The 23,554-nt window shown below is 41.3% G+C and overlaps 1 protein-coding gene across 4 annotated transcripts in view; it reads right to left on the reverse strand.

Annotated features, from left to right (window-relative positions):
• Nucleotides 1-9,336: 9,336 nt before the first annotated feature.
• Nucleotides 9,337-23,554, reverse strand: part of dlg4a (discs, large homolog 4a (Drosophila)) — a 60,931-nt gene continuing 46,713 nt past the window's right edge. For all 4 annotated transcript variants that reach the window (XM_026181401.1, XM_026181400.1, XM_026181399.1 and 1 more), the window contains 19 exons: nucleotides 23,010-23,063; nucleotides 22,302-22,352; nucleotides 21,214-21,338; nucleotides 19,400-19,569; nucleotides 19,120-19,256; nucleotides 17,454-17,598; nucleotides 16,660-16,795; nucleotides 16,397-16,553; nucleotides 16,200-16,302; nucleotides 15,699-15,813; nucleotides 13,829-14,005; nucleotides 13,677-13,719; nucleotides 13,556-13,586; nucleotides 13,084-13,131; nucleotides 12,871-12,972; nucleotides 12,532-12,704; nucleotides 11,775-11,887; nucleotides 11,574-11,665; nucleotides 9,337-10,660 (listed from right to left, as the gene is read on the reverse strand). In XM_026181401.1, the coding sequence (XP_026037186.1) occupies nucleotides 10,554-10,660; nucleotides 11,574-11,665; nucleotides 11,775-11,887; nucleotides 12,532-12,704; nucleotides 12,871-12,972; nucleotides 13,084-13,131; nucleotides 13,556-13,586; nucleotides 13,677-13,719; nucleotides 13,829-14,005; nucleotides 15,699-15,813; nucleotides 16,200-16,302; nucleotides 16,397-16,553; nucleotides 16,660-16,795; nucleotides 17,454-17,598; nucleotides 19,120-19,256; nucleotides 19,400-19,569; nucleotides 21,214-21,338; nucleotides 22,302-22,352; nucleotides 23,010-23,063 (2,079 nt within the window). In that variant the 3' untranslated portion in view covers nucleotides 9,337-10,553. The remainder of the gene's footprint in view (nucleotides 10,661-11,573; nucleotides 11,666-11,774; nucleotides 11,888-12,531; nucleotides 12,705-12,870; nucleotides 12,973-13,083; nucleotides 13,132-13,555; nucleotides 13,587-13,676; nucleotides 13,720-13,828; nucleotides 14,006-15,698; nucleotides 15,814-16,199; nucleotides 16,303-16,396; nucleotides 16,554-16,659; nucleotides 16,796-17,453; nucleotides 17,599-19,119; nucleotides 19,257-19,399; nucleotides 19,570-21,213; nucleotides 21,339-22,301; nucleotides 22,353-23,009; nucleotides 23,064-23,554) is intronic.

Raw genomic sequence — 23,554 nt, forward strand, 5'->3', positions numbered from 1 at the left:
ATTCACAACTTACCATTCATTGTTTTGACAAATAAATTCCTATTTGCAAACTAATATATTTGGTGTCTGTTTGATAACATGTTTGTAATTTCACACATTTGTTGAATAAAAATATCTTAAAACATGGCGCTATAGGAAGCACTTCATTTCTTTGCGCATCTCAGTTTCGCACTCAGCTGGTATCTTGTTTTTTTTCTGGAATGCTTTTATTTTGACAATAATGTAACACGATTTCCGGTGTCGCTTAGATTACTTTCACGAGCGTCTTGACTCCAACACTACAATTAATTCCGTCCTATTGCAAACGCTGGCATGCAGTTTTTGTAAACTGTGCTGTAGATAAAATCAGCAGGAAGTTGGCGGTACTTATAATCCAGCCCATCAGACTCCAGCCAATATTCCTTGAATTAATCCCCATGAATAAGAAATCAGTGTGTTTGGACAAAACAGAGAGGACAATTTTTGAGCCTTTATTGCCTTTAAGGAGCAGGGAGGGATATTAACCTGTATGTATGTAAGTATGATGGAATCGAGCTAAGGTCTGAAATGCTAAAGAATACGAAATGATGATGGATCAGCTCAGTACTACTTCACCTGATTCATGATGCAACTTTTCTGCAATATGGCCTTTGGCTATTAGAAGTTGTGTTCTCTTTAAAAAAAAAAATAGCATTAGAAATCTGGTGCATGAATTTGTACCATCTCTCTGTCCATTTTGAAGCGCATCTTTCCACGAGATGTGCCAGTACTTAAGTAATGAAATGTGCCACGGATCCGCTCGTTCTTCTGTAAGTTCAGTCATTTTGACCACAGTGTGATATCAAGAGAGCTAATAACATTGCTAAATCACAGCACTGGTGTTTGAGCACAACCTATTTTCTTATTTAATTCATGGCTGTTTTTTCTGGGAAGTCTGGCAAAGACAGCAGCATAAACAAGAGAAAATTGCATATTTTAAATCTAAGTGATAAAATGTAAATCAGACATTAGCATTTCAAGCTTGCTAACAAGGCCAGACCAATGCTTAATTTGGGCAGGGCGAGACCAGCAATTCCCGTTCTCCTGGGGTCAGCTGTTTCATTTTTGTTGTTGTTGATGTAATGTCTGTAAAGCAGAATAATTAAGTAAAACATCTGGGTTACTGTACATCCACTTCCAACCATCAAATGATCCAGCCCACTGACAACACAGCACATGGTATATCACCCAAAATCCGAGGTTAAGGATCTGCTGTGTCCCAGAGAGAAAGACTGAAGAAGAAAAATGGACAGTTGAGTCAGAGGTCAAGTCTCAGCTGCAAAAAACCTGAGTATACAAATGTCAGAGGATGGATTGTGAAGATGTGCAAACGTCTGTAATGAGCTATATGTGAACATGATGAAGAGAAGGGGTCTATATTCTACATATCGTGTGCACAACAGTAGTATTTGTTTACTTGCTGTGAAAGTTGTTCGGAAAATATAAAGGTCAAATGTTAGAAAAAGCATTGCCTGCATCTCTGTGGATCTCACTGGAGTGCAAATATCGTACAAGCAAAAAGTCAACAACTCATCCCGACTCAGTAACAAAGCCTTTTGCACATTTTATAGGCTAAGCGTCAAACTTTATTTCTGTTTGTTTGTCTGTTATATACAGTAAGTGGTCAGAGGGTCCAGACAGCATGCATTCAGATGCCGCTTGAGGGTGTCCATATCATCAAAGCTGTCATATTTACTGTATTCAATGCATGAAATTCTTCTTCTTCTTGCAGCAGGAAGATGCAATGGGAGCTTCAACAGGAAAACATAAAATGAGAAATGTCCTTGTGAAGTTCAATTTGTCTTTAAAATATAAATCTAAAACTTCTAAGACCTCCAGAGTGTGAGCCAGAGGAGCCTTTAGACCAGAATGACCCACTAAAGGTAGAAAACAAAGCTATTTGTCAGCCGCGTTTTTTTTCACACCCCGTTTATTGTCGACGCCGCTTAGTTAGGACACCTGAATGTCATCCCTGTTTTAGTGATTGCCATGAAATGTTCAAAACCTGTGAAATGCAGAGCTTTGTGAGACTAGTAGAGCTAGTTGTTTTGAGGATTCAAACATAGACGCGAGCAGAAGATGTACTTGGATAAATGTCATGGAGCCATAAAAACGTTCCTGCCAGACTTCTAACGGTGTTGATGTTGTATGTAAAAACGCACTCAAAGCAGGTCATTTTACTGTCTTTGGCAAAGCAATGACACTTCACGGTCACAGAGAATTCACCGAAGCTGTTAGTTTGTCAGCTGGTTAGTCCTTTCGGTCTAGAATGAAAACTGGATGTAAAGCTGCAAAAATCACCGCCACAAAGCAAAAAATCATACCGACCTCAGCGGTGTTTTGACTTTTCCCTCAGCATTAGCCTTGAGGTGACCGCTTTCTATCTTTTTTGTGTAAAATGTGTCAAAAAAAAAAAAGTGGAAAACTGAAATATTTGTTTTTAAAACATCGCTCATGTGATGTATCTCACTGACCTCACTGACACTGGTGATATCATAGACTGTATATAAAGCATGAATGTAGCCACACTGCCCACATCTTGGTTTTTGAAGCCAAGTCTGAGAAACCAAAAACACTGCTTATCCAGTAGCAACTTGTCACTCACAAGTATCGCCACACCCTAAAGCGTACTCGGCTTAATCATACGTTTTTACTCTAAATAGCACCATCATTTACAAAATAGACACCTTGCTGTATTAGATGGAACTTCAAACTAGCAATTGAGACAAGAAAGTCACCAGGTAAATGTTTATGGAGGTATTAAACTAAGGGAGAAGTTGGAGAATTTGATCATAGAGGTTTGTAGAACAAAATGAGAGCGATTACTCCCTGGTGGCCATTAGAAAGAATGCAGACTAAATGCACTTCACCTTTCAGACCCAGAATCTGGACCCGTCTGTGGATCTTAGGTAATCGACTTAATTTGCTGATTTGAAGTATCCCTTTCTCCGCTTTTTCTTTCCTTTACTAAGTTTATTTTTGTGGTTTTACATTTAACGTCTCTAAAATTATGAGATTCAGTCTGATGTCAGTATTGGGAAGGGAAAAAAAGTAGCAAAACCCTGGCTTGTTAAAAGTCTGGCATTCAGGATTTTGCTCAAGATCACTTAACTAATCATTTGATGGTCCAAGGATGTCAAATCACCTTGCAGTCAATAGCAGATCAAACTTTAGCTGATCTTTAGCATCCTCAGGTTTGTCTAAGTCCGGTCAGCCTGACATTCAGTAGATGTGAACTTCTAACGGTCTTAAATTGTTTTCACAGTGACATAATGACACAGAGCATGTAATGAGCTAAAGAGCTATTTACACATCAGGAACAAGTGGTAAAAATGCACATTAACATTTTGTAAGCCAAGCTCTACTGGCAGAGCCACGCACGAGCTTCTATCTTGACTCACTGCACAATCGGATATTTTCAGCTCTGCTTCTCTTCCTTTTCTGAAGCAACAGAACAGGAGCCATCCACAAATGCCCTAAAATGTCTGCATGCTTTCATTATCTATTATTTTCCAGCTGTACACGTGTGCATTTGGTATTTTGTGTATTCCTCAGTAGGCAAACGGGGGTATTAAGCAGAAATTTAAAAATGCAAATGCTGGCATGTTTCTGTGGGCCATCATCCTAATGGCATCGTACCTCATCACTAATACTACAAAATGAAACGTGTGCATTTGGCTCAGGTGACATTATAAGCTTTCACTGGTTAAGCTCTGTTTTTGCAGATGCAGCTTAGTAAAAGTGACACCACAAGGCTGTACTCTGAAATCGCTTTCGTTCTCTCGGGTTGGCAAAACCTCACGGTGCAAAATTAAAATCTTTTCCACGTCGCTGTTTTTCGGCTAAATAAGCACGAGGTAAAAATTTCTCACAAACCGCCCTTCCTCACTTTAATTGGGTGCGCATGGGTATTCAGTTTGGTTTTTTTCTCTTTTTTCAAGAGAAGTAAAATCACAATCCATTTCAAATCATTATCACAAAAAGAAACAAGGGGAAAAAACACATACAAATATTTTTGATGGTTGTCTTGACTGCACTGTGTGTGTCTGTGTGTGTGTGTGTGTGTGTGTGTGTATGTGTGTTTTAAATGAGCCCTTAAGACTCAGAGAAAAGCAAAGGAACCCATTAGACTTAACTGCAGGAGGAGTTATTATCTTGGTCTAGGGATTTGGGATGACAGCTGTTTTCACACCGGTGTAAAGTGTCATCGTAATGGCAAAAATCCTGCACCACACCCTGCCCATCATCAGTCTGAGGATGAATCATCTCATTTTCATGCAGACAGTCTGATACATGGATAAAGAGCAATGAAGCATCCAAACTGACATCATCCAGATTTACTAATACGGCACGTGATAAACAATAGAGACACGAACAATTGAGCAATGAACTCAAAGTCATCCTGCACAAACAGCTAAGCTGGCACCAGGTGGGGCCTCGGGGGTGCGAGAGCATAACGAGGAGAAGAAGGGATCAGTCAAACACAGCGGGCTGGTATGAAATATGAACGAGGAGGAATGGCTCTGCGTTTGATCCTCCACTTCAGGCTGCCGCTGTCGTGTTGTAATTAAGGTAACAAATGATACTGACAGTCGTCTGTTAGAGCCGTATGTTTGGCTGTGTGACTGAAGCATCTCGGTGAAGCAAGCCTATCGCTGACTGTTCCTGGTGAATTTTTTTTAAGACTCCTGGATGCCTGCTATATTATCATGTAGATGTAAGAGGATTAGCTTAACCAAAGAGTTACAGCTGTTCAGACGAATACAGGCATGCCTTTCTGACAGCTCATGCAACTGTAAAAAAAAAAACAAAGAAGAAGAAAAAAAGTGGGCCTGTCTACTGAAAATATCCCACTGTTTTCGTAAGGCTACCCCTGCTGAAGTTAGGACTAAAAGTAAAGGTTCCAGGAAGACCACAGGAGGGGGCCTTCAGGTCCACTGAAGGCTTTTGGCTTTGAGTTGTGCGATAGCTTGTGTTGTACTGAAATGCTTCACCGGTTTCCCCGTACAGAAGTTCAGAGGTTTGGAGGTTGCTTTGAATACCTAGGAAAAAAAATATTCTCAGTTGAATCTTCTTTCCAGCACTCGCACGTCAGCTGTTCTTTCATCCAAATCCAGCAATGTCACTGCAGCTCTGTACAGCAACAGGTAAAAAGAGGCACTGCTCCCTCATCGGCCCATTTTGAAGCCCGCTGTGAATAATTGCCGGTGGAACGCGACAGACTTGCAACTCATAATGACTATAGGCTCCATTGCACAGAGTTATAAGATCAAACAGTCTAACGATTAATTTCCTTCCACCAGATTTCACATTCTTCATATTTGGAGAGAAATTTGATTCTAATAACTGGCATGATTTAATTATTACATTTGGAAGCGTTCATTCCTCATCCCTCTGTCGTGGCTCTGCCAGAAATCTGGTTTGGTCCCTGTGTTTCTGTCTCTCTTGCATTCTCCCTTCTGTTTCTGTGGGTGTTTCTGTGTATCTCTGTGTGTTTGCGTTTCCCTGGCCATGGCCACTCCTTTCCCTGCCCGAGGTCCCTGCGGCCGCCACACCTGCACGTCCTCTTTCAGTCAGCTTCAGCGGCACACCAACCCCTCGGTACTCCTCCGAGGCAGATCGCACGGTCACCTCCGCTGAGCCTCCTGTGTGTGCCAAATCGCCTGTCTGCTCACTGTCATCTGCTTGTCTGCAGACAGATGACCACCAAACCATTCTCTTCGCCCACCTCCCTGCTCAATCACTCCCTCGCTGCTCAATGCATTACTCTCCAGCTTGCCATTTAAAGACTACTCACTCCTCAGCCTCTACTCAGTCCACCATCTCTCAGTCAATAAATCTTTTAGACGTTTTCCCTTTGACTTTGTGCTGCTTTTGGGTCCGAGTGATTGGTAAATCATAGCACCCTTTTTTGTTTAAAAGGAACCCCCCCCCCCCCATCCTGGCAGTAAGACGGGATACATGCACTGGAGTGTTTGTACATCTGCGAATCAGGGTTGCAAACCATGAATCACTTTAATGATTAAAGAGAGAGTTTATTCACAGAGTCGGTTTCTTAATTAGGAGGAAATTTCAAATTCTAACTTTGAAGTAAGCAACTTAATTTTGTTGTTTTTTTCCCCCCTCTTCTCTCTCCCCGCATCTATCCATCTGTCAGGCATCTGGCTTCTTCGAGAGTCCAACTGTGCATTCTTACACCAGCTTGTGGGTATATGCATTGCGTGCCTTGGTACATGAAGTAGACATGATGACTGATAGGAGGATAACAGAATCATGTGGATGTTAATAACCTGATGGCTGTAAGACTTCACCGTTTTGTCAGCTCGAATCCTGTTTAAGGTCTTTGATGGATGTTCTCTCATCCTTCTGCCTGATTCTGTTTGTCACTTGTAGTTATAATGCATCAGGCACTGGGCTCGGGTCAGATAGAATAACAATGTTCTGTATTTCAGGAACCGAATAAGTGGTTTGAGATAAAATGTAATTTAAACCACTTAACTTCTTTCAGTAACTCTTATTAAGCTCTACAAAGGTGATATGTTTTGATTCTGCTCAAAGCTGGGATATCTTAGGGAAAATGGGATTTACACAAGCACAAACAAAAGTTCAGTGGGTTGCTTGGTTGCACAGCAGGAGTTTGTAATGACCTGCCCATTGGCAAGTCAGTAAGCTTAAAAGCTTTCTGGCGGCGATAGTTAATTTGTGGCTGCATAATAAGAAATAAATTCAGAGTTCATGAAGAGAACGAGCTCAGGTAATAAATAAACGTGGCATTTGCGAGTTTCTAATCCAAAGAGGTTAAGCAATCACAGGGATATAGCATCACAGCGGCCTTACACGCAATCTGAATGTCTACCTACACACAGTCAGGCACTGCAGCATATCATGCGATCAAAAGAAGGGATCCTCGTGATTGTGTGCTTTTCTAAAGAGAAAATGGTTCCCCCGATGAGTGAAGGCAGGGTGGGGAAGCAACCAGCAAATAAGAGCCAGACCAAGTCTGTGCAAATACATCTGAGTGGAGCTTGTGTAAGCAGCTGTAAATGGAGAATGAGTGCCCTCCTCTGGCCGGACTGTTATTTTCTTCACCTGTGGAACTGGGGTGGGAGTCCAACTATTAACAGGAACAAGCAAACAAAGGAAAAAAAGAAGGCTGCTGAGTCCATTTTCAGAAAGCATTTTTTAAATTAATTTTTATTATTTTATAGCTAATTTACAACAAGCGCTTCACTGAACTGGAACATTTTATTTTGCTTGATACTGTCATTGTTAAATATATTTTTCTGCATCAGCTGACTCTGTTGTAACTTTGTAATCAGTCTTTTCTGTAAAAATTCATATACTTTATAAGGAATATCACACTATGATAAGGATGGCTGAGAGAGATATTAAGAAATACACTGAACCCTCAAATAAAGAAACCCAAAACATATTGTTCAATTCATGGATGTGTCGCGGTGTGTCGTAGTTTCCGTGAGTTCTCTCTATGTGTAAATGTTAAATGCATGTGTGTGGACGTGCTGATATCTCCTTGCGTGTGTCGTTTCTGTGTTTGAGCAGTTAGAAACTGGGCTGTGGCTCTGATGGATGCTGCACTTGTACCAATTCAGCAGTGTGAACGGCTAAAACCTAAACCCACACGGCACTCCAACAACATATTTACAGCATTTCTGGCCAAGACCCGAGAGTTCTCTCAATGTGAAAAAATACAAAAATATACAGACAGGTGATGCAACTGGTGACAGTTCTGAATAAATCATACATATATATATATATATATATATATATATATATATATATATATATATATATATATATATATATATATATGTATTTCAAACAGAAATTGATAGTCGTCATTCACAAGCTTCAGCTATTCCAAACCGAGCCAACAGAAGCATGTGAGCATAAAGTAAACAAATATAAATATGAATGGTCACTTCCATCGATACTTCCACCTTTACTCTTTTAATTCAGAACAAATCATAAGTAAATACAAAACACATGCTCTTAAAATCTTGACATGGGGTCCTCCTGCTTTCGCTCGCCATCTTTATCCCGCCGATACCTGTAGCATATAATGCCGTCAGTGCAAACTTTATACAGTTTAAATCTTAGACCCATAAAACCATCTTCATTGCATAACATCATAGCAGTATTGCACTACATCTTCGCGTGCGTGTCTCGCTCACTCACACACACACACACACACACATTACAACCATAAGGATGGATGTTCTCATATAGCATCGCTTCTATTTTATACACGACACGCGCTTTCTTGCCACTCTCGCACACAAGCGGCAAACACATACCCACACAGTCACACAGACGCACGCAGCTGCATTGCACACGTGTTTCAGTTTGTCTTCAGCGCGTACGAGAACACGTCGTGTGTTCTCGGTTCTAGTGTGAGGTCTGCTTTACGTTGACTTCAATGGTTCAGTTAGTTGTGTGTAGCTTTCTGCTGCGCTTTGCAACATGAAAAATGGGATTGTGTGTAAATCCAAAAACCAAACTGCAATATTACCCCCCCCCCCCCCCCCCCAAAAAAAAAAATCAATGGAATATTATTTGGAAATGTTAATTTTTTTTACAGACTTAATCCCGTTAGAAATTGTCATAAAAAAGATATATATGCATATATATATATTTATATATATAGGCTATTTATTTGTTAAACATGACTTAGCTTTAATTTGTGTGGACACGGGAAGGAGAAAGAAGCAGGGAAAACTGGAAGAGAGAGAACGGATAAAAGGACATATTCCTCCCACACAGAGGAGTCCCCGCACATGAACGAGCACCACCGTGCACACGCAGACACACACACTTACACACACATACGCCATGGCTTTTAACTGCGACCACTGGAGACGGTGTGTACGTCTGCGGCAGGGGAAGGGGGGTATCTTTTGGAAGAATGACCGATGAGTTTGCTGTGGTGCGATGAAGCTAAGAGCTCTGCTGTTTGTGCCTAGAGAGATAACATTCATCCTGGATGCTGACTAGCAGGTCAGAACAGCCAATCCGCCTGTAGAGGTGTGCTAGGTTACAGCTGAGTTTACGACCCTACGATTGTGTGTCTGTGTGTGTGTGTGTGCGGTTGTGTGTGTGTGTGCCGCTGTAAGGGAGTGAGGGTGTGTGTGTGTGGGTGCATGAGTGTGTTTGTGTGCATAAGAGAGTTGAGGCTAAACTACACGCCAGAGCATCTAGTATGCTCAGCACTGGCCTCTCATGACCATAATCACATGATCATGTCTCTCTTCTCTTCTTGAGACATGCTAAAAAAAACAAACTCCTTCACTTTTTTCTCCTTCCTTTAGATTATTATCACGATTTTCTTCCTTTGTTTTTCTCTTCTCTCTCCGTTGTCTTTGAGGATGCATGCAGAAATTCAGCGTATGAGGTTTTTAGCAATATAATTATTTGAACTGCCTTTAAATAATGCCTTGCAATATTCAACATGGGGTGACCCGAACAAACGTCAGTCTTGGCCTCTGAGGTGTTATTCTGAGTTCACACCCAGAACCAAGATGAGAATCACAAAAAGAAAAAAAAAAGAAAAGAAAAAAAAAGCGGGTCTTTGCTGAGAAAGGACTCCTGGTCACGTGGGACTCAGCTGGATCTGGGCCCCTGTTCTCGGTCTTCCCCGTTCCTGTCCTGAAACAAGGCAGAGGTGGCAGGACGAGGAGGACAGAAAGCCAGGAGGTGATATAAAAAGAGTGGCCACTGTCTTTTGTTGTTTGTTTTTAAAGTGAGGGGGGACCTCCATCTGAGACATCGGTGCACTGAGGTGTTCAATGTCGGCATGAGACTCGAGATGGCTCTGTAGGTGAGGCGATAGCACCTCAGGGTCCATCTCTGCAAGGTCATCCTTTATTTTCTTTCGAGCCCTGCTCAGAATTAATGTCTCATGTCCACATACATCTAGACTGCTGTGTTGAGCTCCAGGTGACGTGGGCTGCAGTTCACACCCAGCATCAAAATGCAACTGAAATCCGCCTGAAATAGTCACTTCATTTGCTCCCTATCTGGTGGGAAAGTGCACCTGTATCCAAACACAGGTTAAACACATTACATATACACAAGTTATTATCTGTGATTTGGATATTTGCATCCCCCCCACCCCCACCAGCACCCAGTTTAGGGTGCAGTCACAGCTGCATCTAGAGCTGTCCACTCATGTATCCGAGATGCATTTTAATGCAAAGTGTGAACTGGGTTGGCTTCATTATAGTGGGATACTGGTTTAGTCTTTTCTCTCAGTCTCTTTATACATCGCTGCATTTACATCTGTGTCAGAGTCTCTCTCCTTTTTATTTTTTATTTTTTGGTATCGTTCTTTGCCTCGCGGTGTCGCTGTGTTTTGTCTTAGTATGCGTTTATCTCTCTGTGTCATTCTCAGTGATTGCCTAAGCACTGACTTTGCTGGAGGACAGACAGGCAGGCAGGCGAGGCTGGCTTGGCTGTGAGGGTGAAGGGTGGCGGTCGATCGGTGGTTGTGAGGGAGGGGTGGTCGAGTGGGTGCAGCATCACAGCCTCTCCCGAGTGGGGATCCAGATGTAAGGCCCTGATTGCTCCTCAATCACTGTCTTTACTTTGTGATAGACCTCTTCAAAGCTGTCCCCTTCCACGACAGCTGCAGCGGGACACAGCATGTGCGACAGAAGGAGAGAAAAGAAAAGAACAAATAGAACGAGGTATGGGTTAAAGAAAAAAATGACACAGGCAGCAGGAAATTAAGAGAAAAGAGCAAAGACAGGAGATGAAATTGAAACATTGGTTGGGTGGTGGCGTGGGGATAAAGAGAAACAGGGGAAATGACAATTTAAGATATAATCAATTATGAATATAGTTTTACAATCTGTGTACGACATCAAAGAAGAGGCACATTTACATCAGCTAAGTAGTTCTACACAGTTTCCCACGTGCTTTGAGTGGTTGATGAAATGTCACACCCCCCCACTGTTCATGATTTGTTAGAAACTGTAGACAGTGTTGAATTTGCTGTGAAACCTCGCATTCATATTCTGCCAACTGCTGAGATTTGCCCTAAATGCATCGCTTAAATGTTAAAATGCCCTGAGTCCTCCCAAAAGGCATTCCTTTTCTTATTCAGATTGTTCAGTCGTGCCAGTACAAACGGGAGCGCGGAGCCCGGTCGCTGGCATTTGTTGGCATTAAACAAAAAAAATCTACGAGAGCTACAAGAGGAAGTTTGATCACCTTCTAAAGTGTGCGTACGAGCGCCAGCAAAACACGGTCAGCCTGTTGTTTCTAGAATCTTGTAATGATAAAAGAGATGATTTTTTTCCATATCAAATAGATTATGAGTAATCCTACATTTGAGTGCAAACACAGACGCATAAAATCCTGTTTTTCCATCTGGTTCTGCCAAAACCTAAATGTGAATCCCTCTGCTAAGAATACAGTGATAGACAGTGCATTGAAAAAAGCGTACTTTTTTGTTGACTTTACATTTAAAATGTCCATGTAATTAAGTGCAATCTAAAACCAAACCTCGTGCACATGTGATTGCTGCATGCTCTTACCAGTAAAACACTCTAGGAAGTCTTGTTCTAGTTTGAGGGCTCGGTCCATTCCTTTCCTGGCCTGCTCCTCTGTCAGGCGAGTGTTGATTTCTCTGTTAATCAAATCAAACAAATATAAAATCACACCTGCTTTCAAGCTGTAAAGAATAATCATTGTCAGAATTTTTTTTCTAAATGCATATAGAAGATTTGAGCTCATACAGGACATTCTCCAGCGACTTGGGCCGCACAAAGATGGCAATTGGGTGAAGCTGAGCTGCTTGTAGTCTGCGCACAGCGTTGGCTGAGACATCCAGGATGCAGTGTTTCCCCTGCTGCTCATGCATGCAAGCAAGAACAGAAATGATAAGTAAATACAAAAATAGAATGTTATTTTACTAATGAATATTGTAGGTTAATTGAGCTTAAACGAGCTTATTACTTAAACGGAGCATTGCTGTTATAAAACACAAAGTGTTTTTAGTGCAAACGGATTCATCATACTTAAAGGGGTAAGAGTTTTTTTCCCCATGTCTTTTAGTATTATTTATCTACAGTGTTTTGCGTCAGTTGACCAGTTTTGAAGAGATATCTGCCATTAGATATCTTAAATATTTGCCTTGTGGTGCTTCAAGCTCCTAAAAACTGTGATTTTGTGGTTTCTGAAAGAAGCGTTACTACTGATGTTTCACCACACAGCCCAAGTGCTATTTAGTATATTATACATGATAGAAGGTCGAGTCTGCACATATCTACTCAAACCCAAACCCATTTAGATGAATAAAAAGCAGGTATAGAGGTAAAATATGTAAATATATTTGGGGGTAAACTGTTCCTTTAAGTAATGTCCTTGTGCCTGACTTCATACTCTGGGTACTAAAAGCCGTGGTTTTTATGGCATTATTTTTCAATATCTCAATGAATCTGGAGGTAATGATCCCATTTTACAAAACCCATTATCCAACACGCTGCTGCACACCTGCTCAGCCACCTCACGGACACTCTGGACACTCGTGCCGTACAGGTGACTGTTGTACTGTCCGGCCTCAATGAACCGATGGCTCTGGATGTCCTTCTCCATCTGTTCCCTGGAGGACACAAAGTGATAGTCTCGCCCGTCCACCTCATACTCCCTCTTGGGCCGCGTGGTGTCTGTCAAATGAAGAACAGAAAGCGCACCTCATTTTGAATCTCAGCATCACCTCTGTCTGATGCACTGCGCACACATCGCTTTAATATTGTCGCATTGTGCAGCGGTGGCAGCAAGTGAAAACTGGCGAACACATCTGTCTCCGAGACTGACAGCGTAATCACTTACGTGGGACACAAGATCCAAACTTATCGGGGAACTCAGACAACAGGTCATCATTTATCCTGTCCTTCACAGGACCCAGAATGATGATGGGCCTTGCATAATGTACTTATCATAAAGAGAATGAAAGGATAAAGAGAGAGCGGGATCATTCACAAAAGAGAAAATCAAAACAATGAACATTCGTATAAAAGCCTGAAAGTACAGACTTCACCTTACCTTCCACTTGGGTAACTGTCTCATAATTGTGTGAGGCTTTATCTCTCCCTGGTGAGAGAACACAGAAGCGTTCGGTTTCTTTTTGCCTTCTTACAAATGACACGTTTGCATCGACATGCGCGTGTTTGTACTTATATGCAGGGCAGATGATGTATCTTCAAAGGTGGCAGCAAATGTATGAGATATCATTATTGGCAAGGTGTTAAAGGCGTGACTGTTTGACGTAATGTGTGCTTTGGATTATAGCCTTCTGGGAAATACTGAAGGAGAAGTCTTAGATTCATATCTGGCAGTCAATGATCTGCTCAAATAATAGTGGGGAGGCATTTAGAGATATCAGCAATGCCAAGAGTAGAGCAAAGGTGATGATAACACTGCTTTGTTCACACATTTGTTTTAGTTCCAGCTACTTGCACCTTTAATGCATATTACTAATCTCTTAATGGATGCAAAAGAGCATCCACCGAATTACCTTGTGTGCTCAAGCTGTCCCGACCAAGGTCCTGTAACAGAGACAAGAGCAGATATTTACCGATCAGGACACACTTTGAATGAACTCCCCTCCTTCAGAAAGCTATAATGAACAAACGTACCCTCTCTTTGGTGTTAACACGAGACCACTCTTTTCTTTCCACCCTGTAAGGAAGAAAAATGTGTGACAAAGGTGAGACAACCTGTCATTAGCACTGAGCTGCAGTGCTTTACTCTACATTTCAGTAAGTTTGCTACATATAAAGTGTCTGACCTGTGCTTGCTGGGGATGAAGCCAACCTCTTCAGCCTCATTCTGCGGGCTGACCTTACGGGCCTGCCACCACTCTTCATCTCCGCAGTCCAACACGTGCAGCACGTCTCCAAACTTGAACCCAAGTGCTTGACTGAGAAAGCCACAGTCGGCAGTTTTATCATAGTCAAAAAGAGCCCTGGAAGGAAAAAGAGGATTTCAATTAGGCATTTCATAAAAAGCCTTTAAATATCTTTTTTTTTTAAAAGCCACTGATATTCCAAAAACTGCGCTTTTAGTATATTTTAATGTGCATCGTGATAACAGAAACATCCGTACAGTTGGAAACGTTACATTGTAAGAGATGTGTACTAAAAAAATAATTTTTGAATTTTAACAAGTGTGCTGACTAAATGGAGAGAGAGGACCAGAAACATGCTTGACATTTTCATAAAGACAAAGCGGATAGGAATAAAACATTGGGGGTACGCTGCTATACTGGCATTTTTAAAAATAATTGTTTTTAGCCACCTGTGGCTAGCACTGAGTGCCCCGCACGACTTCAGTTATTCAGAAAAGAAGAATTTGTATGAAATATTGGATTTAGCCTAATTATGAGCTTTAAAAGCATGACTGACAGCGTCTGCTTTCCATGTGCCAGTGGACGTATAACACACTGTGTGAAATGTAACCATGAACTGCTTCTCTTTCCAGGATTTTTTTCGGTCAAGCAAAGCATACCTTGAATACCAGCGACTAGTCCTCTCACCCACACTTCTTATAAAGACCAGTGTGTATTCTGTGCAGTGTGATGTGGTGTTTGGATGTTTGCTTGTTGGTTTTTGGCTTAAAGTATTTCTGCAACCTGCAGTGATTTTGAAGATAATTTGCACCACAAGTACTCTTTAGTTTGTCTTTAATAAACATAGCTAATAAGTTGGTTGGTGTAAATCTTTAAATGGAACATTTCAGAGTAAATTCAATGTGGGTCGGTTGCTGTGTGGCTGTAGAGCTTAGTTTCCATGGATTAATCGTGACATTTTTATTTAACTGCGCAGAAAATAAAGAGCGTTTCAGTAACGTTGTGTTGACTGCTCTAAATGATTACCTTCAGTATACACGTGAGCCTGTTGTATACACAGTAAACACAGTAATGCAATGATGTCCTGCTGGTACTCCCTGTAAATCTAATATTGGCGGTGAATACATCAAATGGTAGCTAAATGCATATAAAGGCCCAGGAAACAATAATAAACACTCTAATGCTGTTGACTGAGACATATTTGCAGACAGATACTTTACATTTTTCCTCTTTATTCTTCTTCCTCTTAAGGCTTGTAGTTTTTGTGATTTTTGTATGTCTAGTGCTCGCCTTGTCATTTTATTTCTCTATTCTTACTTCATATTGTGTGCCTTTGAAGCCTGACTATACATTGCCTTTGATAACGCTTCTACTTCTACTCTTGCGGCTATAGATCCTATTCTGACTTTCAAAACTCAACACTTCAACTGAACGAGGCTTTGCAAATGTTTCTTTGTAGCAGTTGGCAGCATAATGGCGTTCAAGTGGAAGGACGGCTGAGTTCAAATAATGACATTTTCTTTAGTTAAATATGCTTGACATATTTTTGGCTTTGTGCAGGTAGATTTTTAGCTCTGACTCAAAATACTTTAAACAACATTAAATGGAACTAAATCTGCATTATTTGAAGTATTTGAAACATCCATACTATGCTGCAATATAACCACTCTTATTAATGATAAAAAGCTGTGGATTTCTGCTATGCTGCAGTCAAACGATGCATTAACCCAAAAACCGTATCCTCGAGCCACTTTGATCTCATCCTATAAGGCTAATATCAAAGGTAGTTCTTCTGCTTTTAGTGTGAGACCTGATGTAGAAGCCTCTCTTTGGATTACTCCTTAGGGTTGTCGTCCCAGAGCCCATGCTGCTGTTCATCAGCTGTTCCCTCAAGTCATGGATCTTAGCCTCGAAACGACTGTACTCTGCAACAGAGAAACACAAACATATAAGATTCCATATTTTACTCTCAGACACCTAAAATGTTTGCTTCAATAAAAATAAAGATCTTTCTCTTTTCCATGTCTAGTCCTTCAGTGGCTGAAGCGTGGATAAATGGATTTAGCTGCAGATGTTTGATCTCTTTGTTTCAAAAAGAATCTAAATGAGAAATTACTAAGTCATTGTTTTGTTCTTTGCCCATCGCCTACATTTCCACCTTATTTAAAAAGTAGTCCTACCATTGCATTTAGTCATTTTCTTCAAAAAGAGATTTTGAAGCTTATTTTAAAGGCCAATTTTTAGACTCATTGCTCAAACAAGTTTTGCAACGTATAAAGTTCTTTGTGAGAAGGTCTCTCAGTAGTTTTACCATCGGGTCGGTACTGTGCGATGATGGTAACTGTCTGGCCAGCGTTCTTCAGTGCTGCAGCTGCCTGTTCGTGTGTGGCCATACGCAGGTCCACGCCGTTTACCTGTCACACACACACCATGACTGTTAACACCTGACGACCCAGTGCTGCTAAGGATTACATGACTACTTGATAACATGAAGAAAACTGTCATTACACTGAGGATCTGATCCCCTTTGTGCAGCTCTCCGCTGAGATCAGCTGGACCGCCTGCCAGGATGAAGGAGATAAAGATCCCCTCGCCGTCCTCTCCTCCGACGATGTTAAATCCCAAACCTGTGGAGCCTCGGTGGATCAAAACTCGACGAGGCTCTCTGAAAAATCGATGAAGGAGACAAAATAAGTTTTATAGGGCTAAAATGCCCCCATAATAATAATAAATAAACAAGATAAAACTGCAGTTCAAGGATCATTGCTCACCTGGGAATATCATCATCTCCCATCATGCCGTGTAGAACAGGAGAAAATCGACTTGGTGAGGTGGGAGTGAGGGCTTGCGGGTAATCAGATCCGAGATAGTTTGGGTGGCTAAGTTCAGTATCCATATGGGAATATGCTGGAAAAATAAGCACAAAACCAAATGAGGTGTAACATACCAAGCACATGGATTTTATTGTACTTCAATTTTCATGCACTTTTTTCTTGGTTTCAGGTCACAGGTTGCACTGCAACTTAAGAAAACACCAGAAAAATAGAAAAGGAAATACTACGGAAGTAGCGGAAAACAAATCTGTGTTTTGGGGGGAAAAATAACAAGACAAAAGTGACAGAAACCAAAACACGCTGAGACACGCTCAAAATAAACAGAAGATTCATCAGTGTAGTACAAGAGAAAAGGGGAAAGTAACGTGTTTTAATACTGTACATACATGTTTGCTATTAGACTTTTACTGTTAGCTTGCTATTCCATTAAGTTTCTGTCTCCCAAAATCACATCTGTTGTGTTTTGTGAAACTTTTTTCTGGTGAAATTTGTGTTTTGTATTTTTGTAGCTCTCACTTTGTAGAGAAAACTGGTAGAAACTGGTTCTGAACTGAGCTTTTACTATTCATAGAAATCCCACAGTCATCTCTAGCACTTAATAAGACTTTTTCTCCCTCTGTTCTATTTTTGACAGCTGTTCCAAACACAAAAAGAGCAGGTCTTGTTTTTAATAGCTCAAAGTTCTCTTTAATACGGGGTGAGGAAATTTGGGCAGAAGGATGGATGCTTACTGCTGGTGAGGTCAGGAGGGTTGTACGAGTTGGTCAGGAACAGGTTGTTGGGCTTGGCCACCCTGAGGTACACCACCTCGGCTGTGTTCTTCAGAGCCCCCACCGCATCCTCGTGCATCACATCCTCCAGACACACGTTGTTCACCTGATTGTTCGCAACAAACAAGGAAACACAGGTAAGGTAACAAAGTGCAAATAAGAAGGCTGTCACCTCTGTGACTTCATTATGTGTGATCCAGCAGCACTCATGGATTAGATTTAACAGAGACATTTAGCAGCTAGATTCCAGTAATGAAAGCAAAATTATAGTTTAGTCCGTGGAAAGTTAATACATGTTAGGGAAAGATGTTAATAACATTAATTTTTAATGGTAGAACAATAAGTTTTAAGAGATTTATTGTAACACAGACCAGTTTGAATAATACGCTAAGTGAAGTTGCTCCATGAGAGAATCTCTCTTTGTCTAAAAGCGGGAGTCACATTCATTTCCATCCATGGGCTATATTCAGCCCCATGAGATATCAAGTGTGCCAGGCCAGTAAAACCACTTCCTAATAACTTAGAAGAAATATACACATCTAAAATTCTCCCTGTTTTTTACTGTAATAAGGTACAAGATACATTTGGAAAATGTTCATATTTTATGAAGCATCCAGGAGTCTGAACCTTTTGAGGTCCTCTCACCCTCAGCTGGTCTAGGTGGATCGCTGCCCATCCCTAAGCCTGGTTTCGCTAGAGGTTTCTTCCTGTTAAAAAGGGGTTTTTCCTTCCCACTGTTGTCAAGTGCTTGGGGCAACACAGGGTAGTCTGATTGTTGGGGTCTTTCTTCTACTATTTCTGGGCCTTTAACTTCCAATGTAAAGTGCCTCAGGGAGACTGTTGTTGTGATTTGGCGCTATATAAATACAACAGAATTGATTTAAATGCATATACATCGTAAGAAAAACAATATCCTCCAAATTCAGTCAGTCTACTGTTAGTATAACCAAACGCTTTGTCAAATGTGGAAAAATCGCATCAGTCACACTTAGCAAAGCGTTCCAGATGGGACCCTGTGGAGGGCTGGTTCTGGCTCACTGACTTCATGTTTGACACCTCTGATGCAGAAATTAGAGTATAAATCGCTAAACTCAAATTGGTTTAGACACCTTTAAAGTGGACGGGAAATGCAGGGAGAGAAATAGTTGGAATGACAAGTTCCAGCTGATTGAGAGTTAAATCAAAGAAACTGTGGCTGCGTGGTGTTAACTGTAGGTTACAGAGAGAACACATAATGTATTTTTTAACAAATTCACAGGGAACAAAAGGATGCTGCCACATCCCATTCTGAGTTAAAGCAACGGCTCAGACACCATTTAGTGGGAACAGCACCATTTTGAAGCTGGTGGTGTTGAGCTGTGTGTTCCCCAGCAGGTGGCAGTAATGCTGCTTAGAAATCACTCTGGCATTGTTGTAGTTAAGGCTCACTCCATCCTACACATCTGTTAACATATTAATGGCTGTAATGTCAAACCATGAAAACTGAGAGCTGTAATTTATCTTGGCTCTTGATACATCAGTGCCTCATATGTGCGCAATGTGTGAGTGTACATACGGGTGAACACGAATCCATGAATGAGAACACATGTCCCTGCATGCTGGAAGCTATTATATGTGAGTGACTGACCGCTAAGATCTTGTCTCCAATCTGCAGACGCCCATCTTTATGAGCTGCTCCGCCTTCAATGATCTTAGTGACATAGATGCTGTTATCTCCTGGTATGTGCTGGTTCCCCACCCCTCCAGCAATGCTGAAACCTAATCCTGAGAAAAGGGGGAGCAGAGCGTGAGCAAAGGAGGTGCAGGTTAACACAGAGTAGATTTGCTAAATCCAGAGGGCACAGCTTAGCATCCGTAAGCCCACGCAAAAGCCTTGATGCTTTGCACCAGTCCTCGCTTGCACACACCTTTAGGCCCTTTGATGAGCTTGATTTCAGTGACTTTTTCCGCTGCTGGTTTTCTGCGGAGAACGTAGAGGCGGACGATAGCACCTGCCTCCTTAAGAGCCTCCACAGCTTGGCTATGTGTCACCTCCCTCACGTCCACATCATTCACAAATAGGATGCAGTCGTTCACACTAAGAAATGGAGAGAGACAGAGAGAGACTGTGGGCGCGAGAGGAAAAAATACCGCATGAGTTTTTGTTTTGGTGAAGAAGTTTGGGTGTAATCCTCCACCAGACGAGGTCAGGAACAGTCAATCTCCAGCTACAGCCGCGCTGGGGATCCAGTTTCACTGCAGACTTTTTTTTTTCTCCACTTCTCAGTGACTAAGATTAAAGAGGGTATAATCTCTTGCTCTATTGATTTAGCACCGGGGGAAAGCTGCAGTATAGCTTCTTTGTGTTAACCGCTCATAAAAAATTATGACGACTTGATAGGTAAAGCGAAAGTGACAGCCTGTGTGTATAGGAGAAGCTGATCTTCAGCGATGAAATTGCTATTTTCAGACACACACATTTTTTTCCCCCTCCAGGGCCGTGTTTTCGTGATTCCATTCATGTATTCAAAATGTATTTTATGGCCATGAAAATGATGATGCGTAAATAGGACTGAAATTATTCTTGCAGGCTGCCGGAGCTTTAACCACTCAAATACATCGCTATAGTCAAATCCAAAGGGACCCAATCACAGCTGACATCTTCATGCAAATGATGTTACATCATCCGAGCTGCATATTATCTGCAAGGCTGCATGTAGGAAAGATTTAAAACATTTTTATCATGCAATGTTTTTTTCAGCCTCCACAGAGCATCTGTATATATTTATTGATGCACTGTGTTGATTTGAGCACAACCTTTATTAAACGTGTATGTGTAGGGGACTAAATATTCCAAATAACCGTCATTTAACTGCAAAAAATAAATAAATCAGTTACTTTGATGGAAGAACCTTTTAACAACCACGTTAAAATAAGCAGATAGTAGCTTAATCAAAGACCAAGGACAAAAAATATACTTGCATTCAAGCAAATATGAGCATTTTCATTAGGTCTTCTTCAAACTCATCATTCCAGATGGAGGTTTATAGGTCAAGTGTAAAGAAGACGATGCGTCTGTGTTAAAGCACAGTGACAGAAATGGATCCTAAGTGTTGTTTTTTTCCCACAGAAAGGCAAACTCTGTACTACATCCTCTTATGAAAGTGGCAAAACATGCATATTATTACATATTCTTGCAACAAGCATGATTAGGATTCCATCTTTTTTCATTTAAATTTAGGCGCGAACAGTTCTTTTCTTCCAAAAAATATGTTGCAGCTTGCCGCTACATGTTTTGTCCATTAAGTGAGAGTGTGGAGATTTATGGCACTAACCTTGACACACAAACCACATTTTAAACTTGCTTTTCCATATCGTTAGTTTAAAGTGCGACCTAATTTGTCATATACAACATATTTAAGCCTTACTTTACTTCTTTTAAACATGGCATCAAAATGCAAAAAGACCTTTAAACATGTCGGGGAAGAAAATACAAACTCTTAGCTAGGCTAAGGCATGCCTTTCTTGAGTTAAACAGACAGATGCTCTTACATGTAGCTCTGAAGCTGAGCAGACTGAACGAGCAACGAGTTATGTACAGTACTGTGTTACATTACTTTGCACTTAAAAAAGAAGACGGGAGGCTTTGCTTAAGCATCCACTTCTCTTGTCTTGGGTTTTGGAATGTATGTGCGTACAGACTGGATTTGTGTTTATTGTAGCTCGCTGTGTGCGCTTTTACCTCAGCCGTCCATCCTGAGCAGCAGCTCCTCCAGGTATGATTTTGGTGATGAAGATGCTGGGGTCATCGCCCACGTGAGGGTTGTCTGTTCCCCCTGCTATGCTAAAGCCCAGGCCTGAGTTACCCTGCAATTCAATGCAAACAAAGCACACAGTTATTCATGTGCAAGAGAAAGTTTTCCTGTGACTGCATGCAGTCCTGTGAAAAAACAAAAAACACAGCTCTATTGAGCTCTTGCAACAGCATTTTAATAAGGCTGATGTCTGTACTTTGACTGGGACATTAAAATACCCTCTTTGTCTCTCTTCAAGCCATTCAGTTGTAGATTTGCTGCTGTGCTTGGGGTCACTGTTCTGTTTCCTGATCCGTTTGGGCTTTTGCTCACGTTTGACTCTAGATTACTTTAGTAAACAGTGGAGTTTATGTTTGACTCAATGTCATTAAGGTGCCTGGGTCTCATGGCTCTAAAACAAGCCAGTGCTTGACAGTTGGCATGAGGTGTTGGGCGCTGATATGCTGTGTTTGGTTTGGGCCAAAACTTTCCACTTTGGTTTGTTTACATAAAACTTTGCAAACCTTTACAAAGCTGTGTTGCCATGTTCTTTTTACAGAGAAGAGGATTTCTCCTGGCAACTTTTCCAAATATGCCATACTTGTTAAGTCTTTTTATAACTGTACCGTCATCAACCTAACATTTAACTCTTGGATTTTTGGGAATTTCTCTGAGCCTTGCACAGTCTGACTTTGGGAAAATTACCGCACTCTGTTATCAACAGACCAGCAAACTGCCAAAACCTGTGCTTTTACTTGTTGAAAATCACTTAATCACGTGCATTTGATTAGCAGCGCCTTGCTGCTACTTAATTCTCTTTGTCATCTGAAGGTTTCGTGTTTCCATGTCTTTGAATGACGGGAGTGGCATTTATAGATATATCACTCACAGCACTTTTACATTCATGCATCCATAAAAAGCTTGACTTTGACTCGCTCTAACTTTTAATCCCGATGCTGTCCATACGATAAGAATCACAGCGCAACTGGACTGTAAATGTGTAATGAGGTTTAAAAGATCACATCATGACACTCACTCTCTCCAGTGTGATTTCCTCATACTCGATTTCGCCTTCTGTCCCATTCACCTGTCAAGAAGACATCAGTTTAAGGGTGGTGTCCCTGTAGACCATTTTTGTCACAACCAGTCAGCTAAATTTTATCTCTAGCATTAGTCCCGTGGACCGGATCATCATATGTGCACTATTGACTGCTGCACTGTTCTTTCAGTCCCATTCTTCCTTCTGGATGAACAACTTGGCTCCACGTCAGCTTTACCTTTGCAATTACAGTTCAAGAGGACGAGGAGATTTAAGTAACTTCAGTCTTCAGTGTTTTGGTGTCTGACCTAGAAAACAACTTCTCTTCATGCCGTAGTGGTGCAAAAATGCTGCTGCTGCTCTGTGATTGCAGGCATTTCCTCATTCTCTACACAACTCGTGATGATACGGTCACTGCTTTTCCTTACAGATATCACACCATTTCAGAACTCTGAAGCAAATTAAGGAATATTTCTATTCTCCCAAATGTATATCAAACAAAGAAAGCTAATTTAATTAAAATGGAGGAAAAATTCATAACTGTTACCGTGCAGATTAAAACAGTGTGCAAAGCCCTACCTGCAGGGTGGGAAAGGAGTGGAATTGAACTGATAATGTACAATGAATATGAAGGCAGTTAAGTTAGCCATGTGGTTAAGCCTAACGTAATAATACAATAAAGGGAAGATTAAACATAATCCTTACATATGGGGAGCCATCGAGTGTGTCAGTGTTCACGACCACTGGAGGAGTGTTTCCCTGGAGGCAGAGAGAAAGGAAACATTATTAAGAAATAATGGCAGAAATTCAAATGTGAGGCAAGTCTCGGCTGAGCTCTCAGTGTACCCTTGAAACCTGCAGTCGCAGCCAAGACTGATGACCATTTTAGCTGTAAGCTGTGATGACACTGCTCTCACTATGCTTTGGTTATCACTCTGCTAAAGGATGGAGAGCACTGCTCCTAAACCATTTGTTATCATCCGTCCATGATGGACACAGAAATAATTCACGCAGGCCCTTATACTCATGGCCATGGTTTTATTTTTGCTCTAGCTGCTAGTTGAATTACAGAGCTGATGCACTAAGTGGTCATCTCATAGATATTGCGGATATGCCTCCTGCCCATCGTTTCAAAACAAACATCTCAGTATTTCGTACATATGGCAATTTCTGTGGAGAGTCGGAGGATGATGAAGACACGGTAAACTGGTGTAATGACAATGACACACAGCATGATTAGCCCATTTAGT

Source organism: Astatotilapia calliptera, chromosome 10 (assembly GCF_900246225.1).
Source record: "Astatotilapia calliptera chromosome 10, fAstCal1.2, whole genome shotgun sequence".
NCBI classification, from domain to species: domain Eukaryota; kingdom Metazoa; phylum Chordata; class Actinopteri; order Cichliformes; family Cichlidae; genus Astatotilapia; species Astatotilapia calliptera.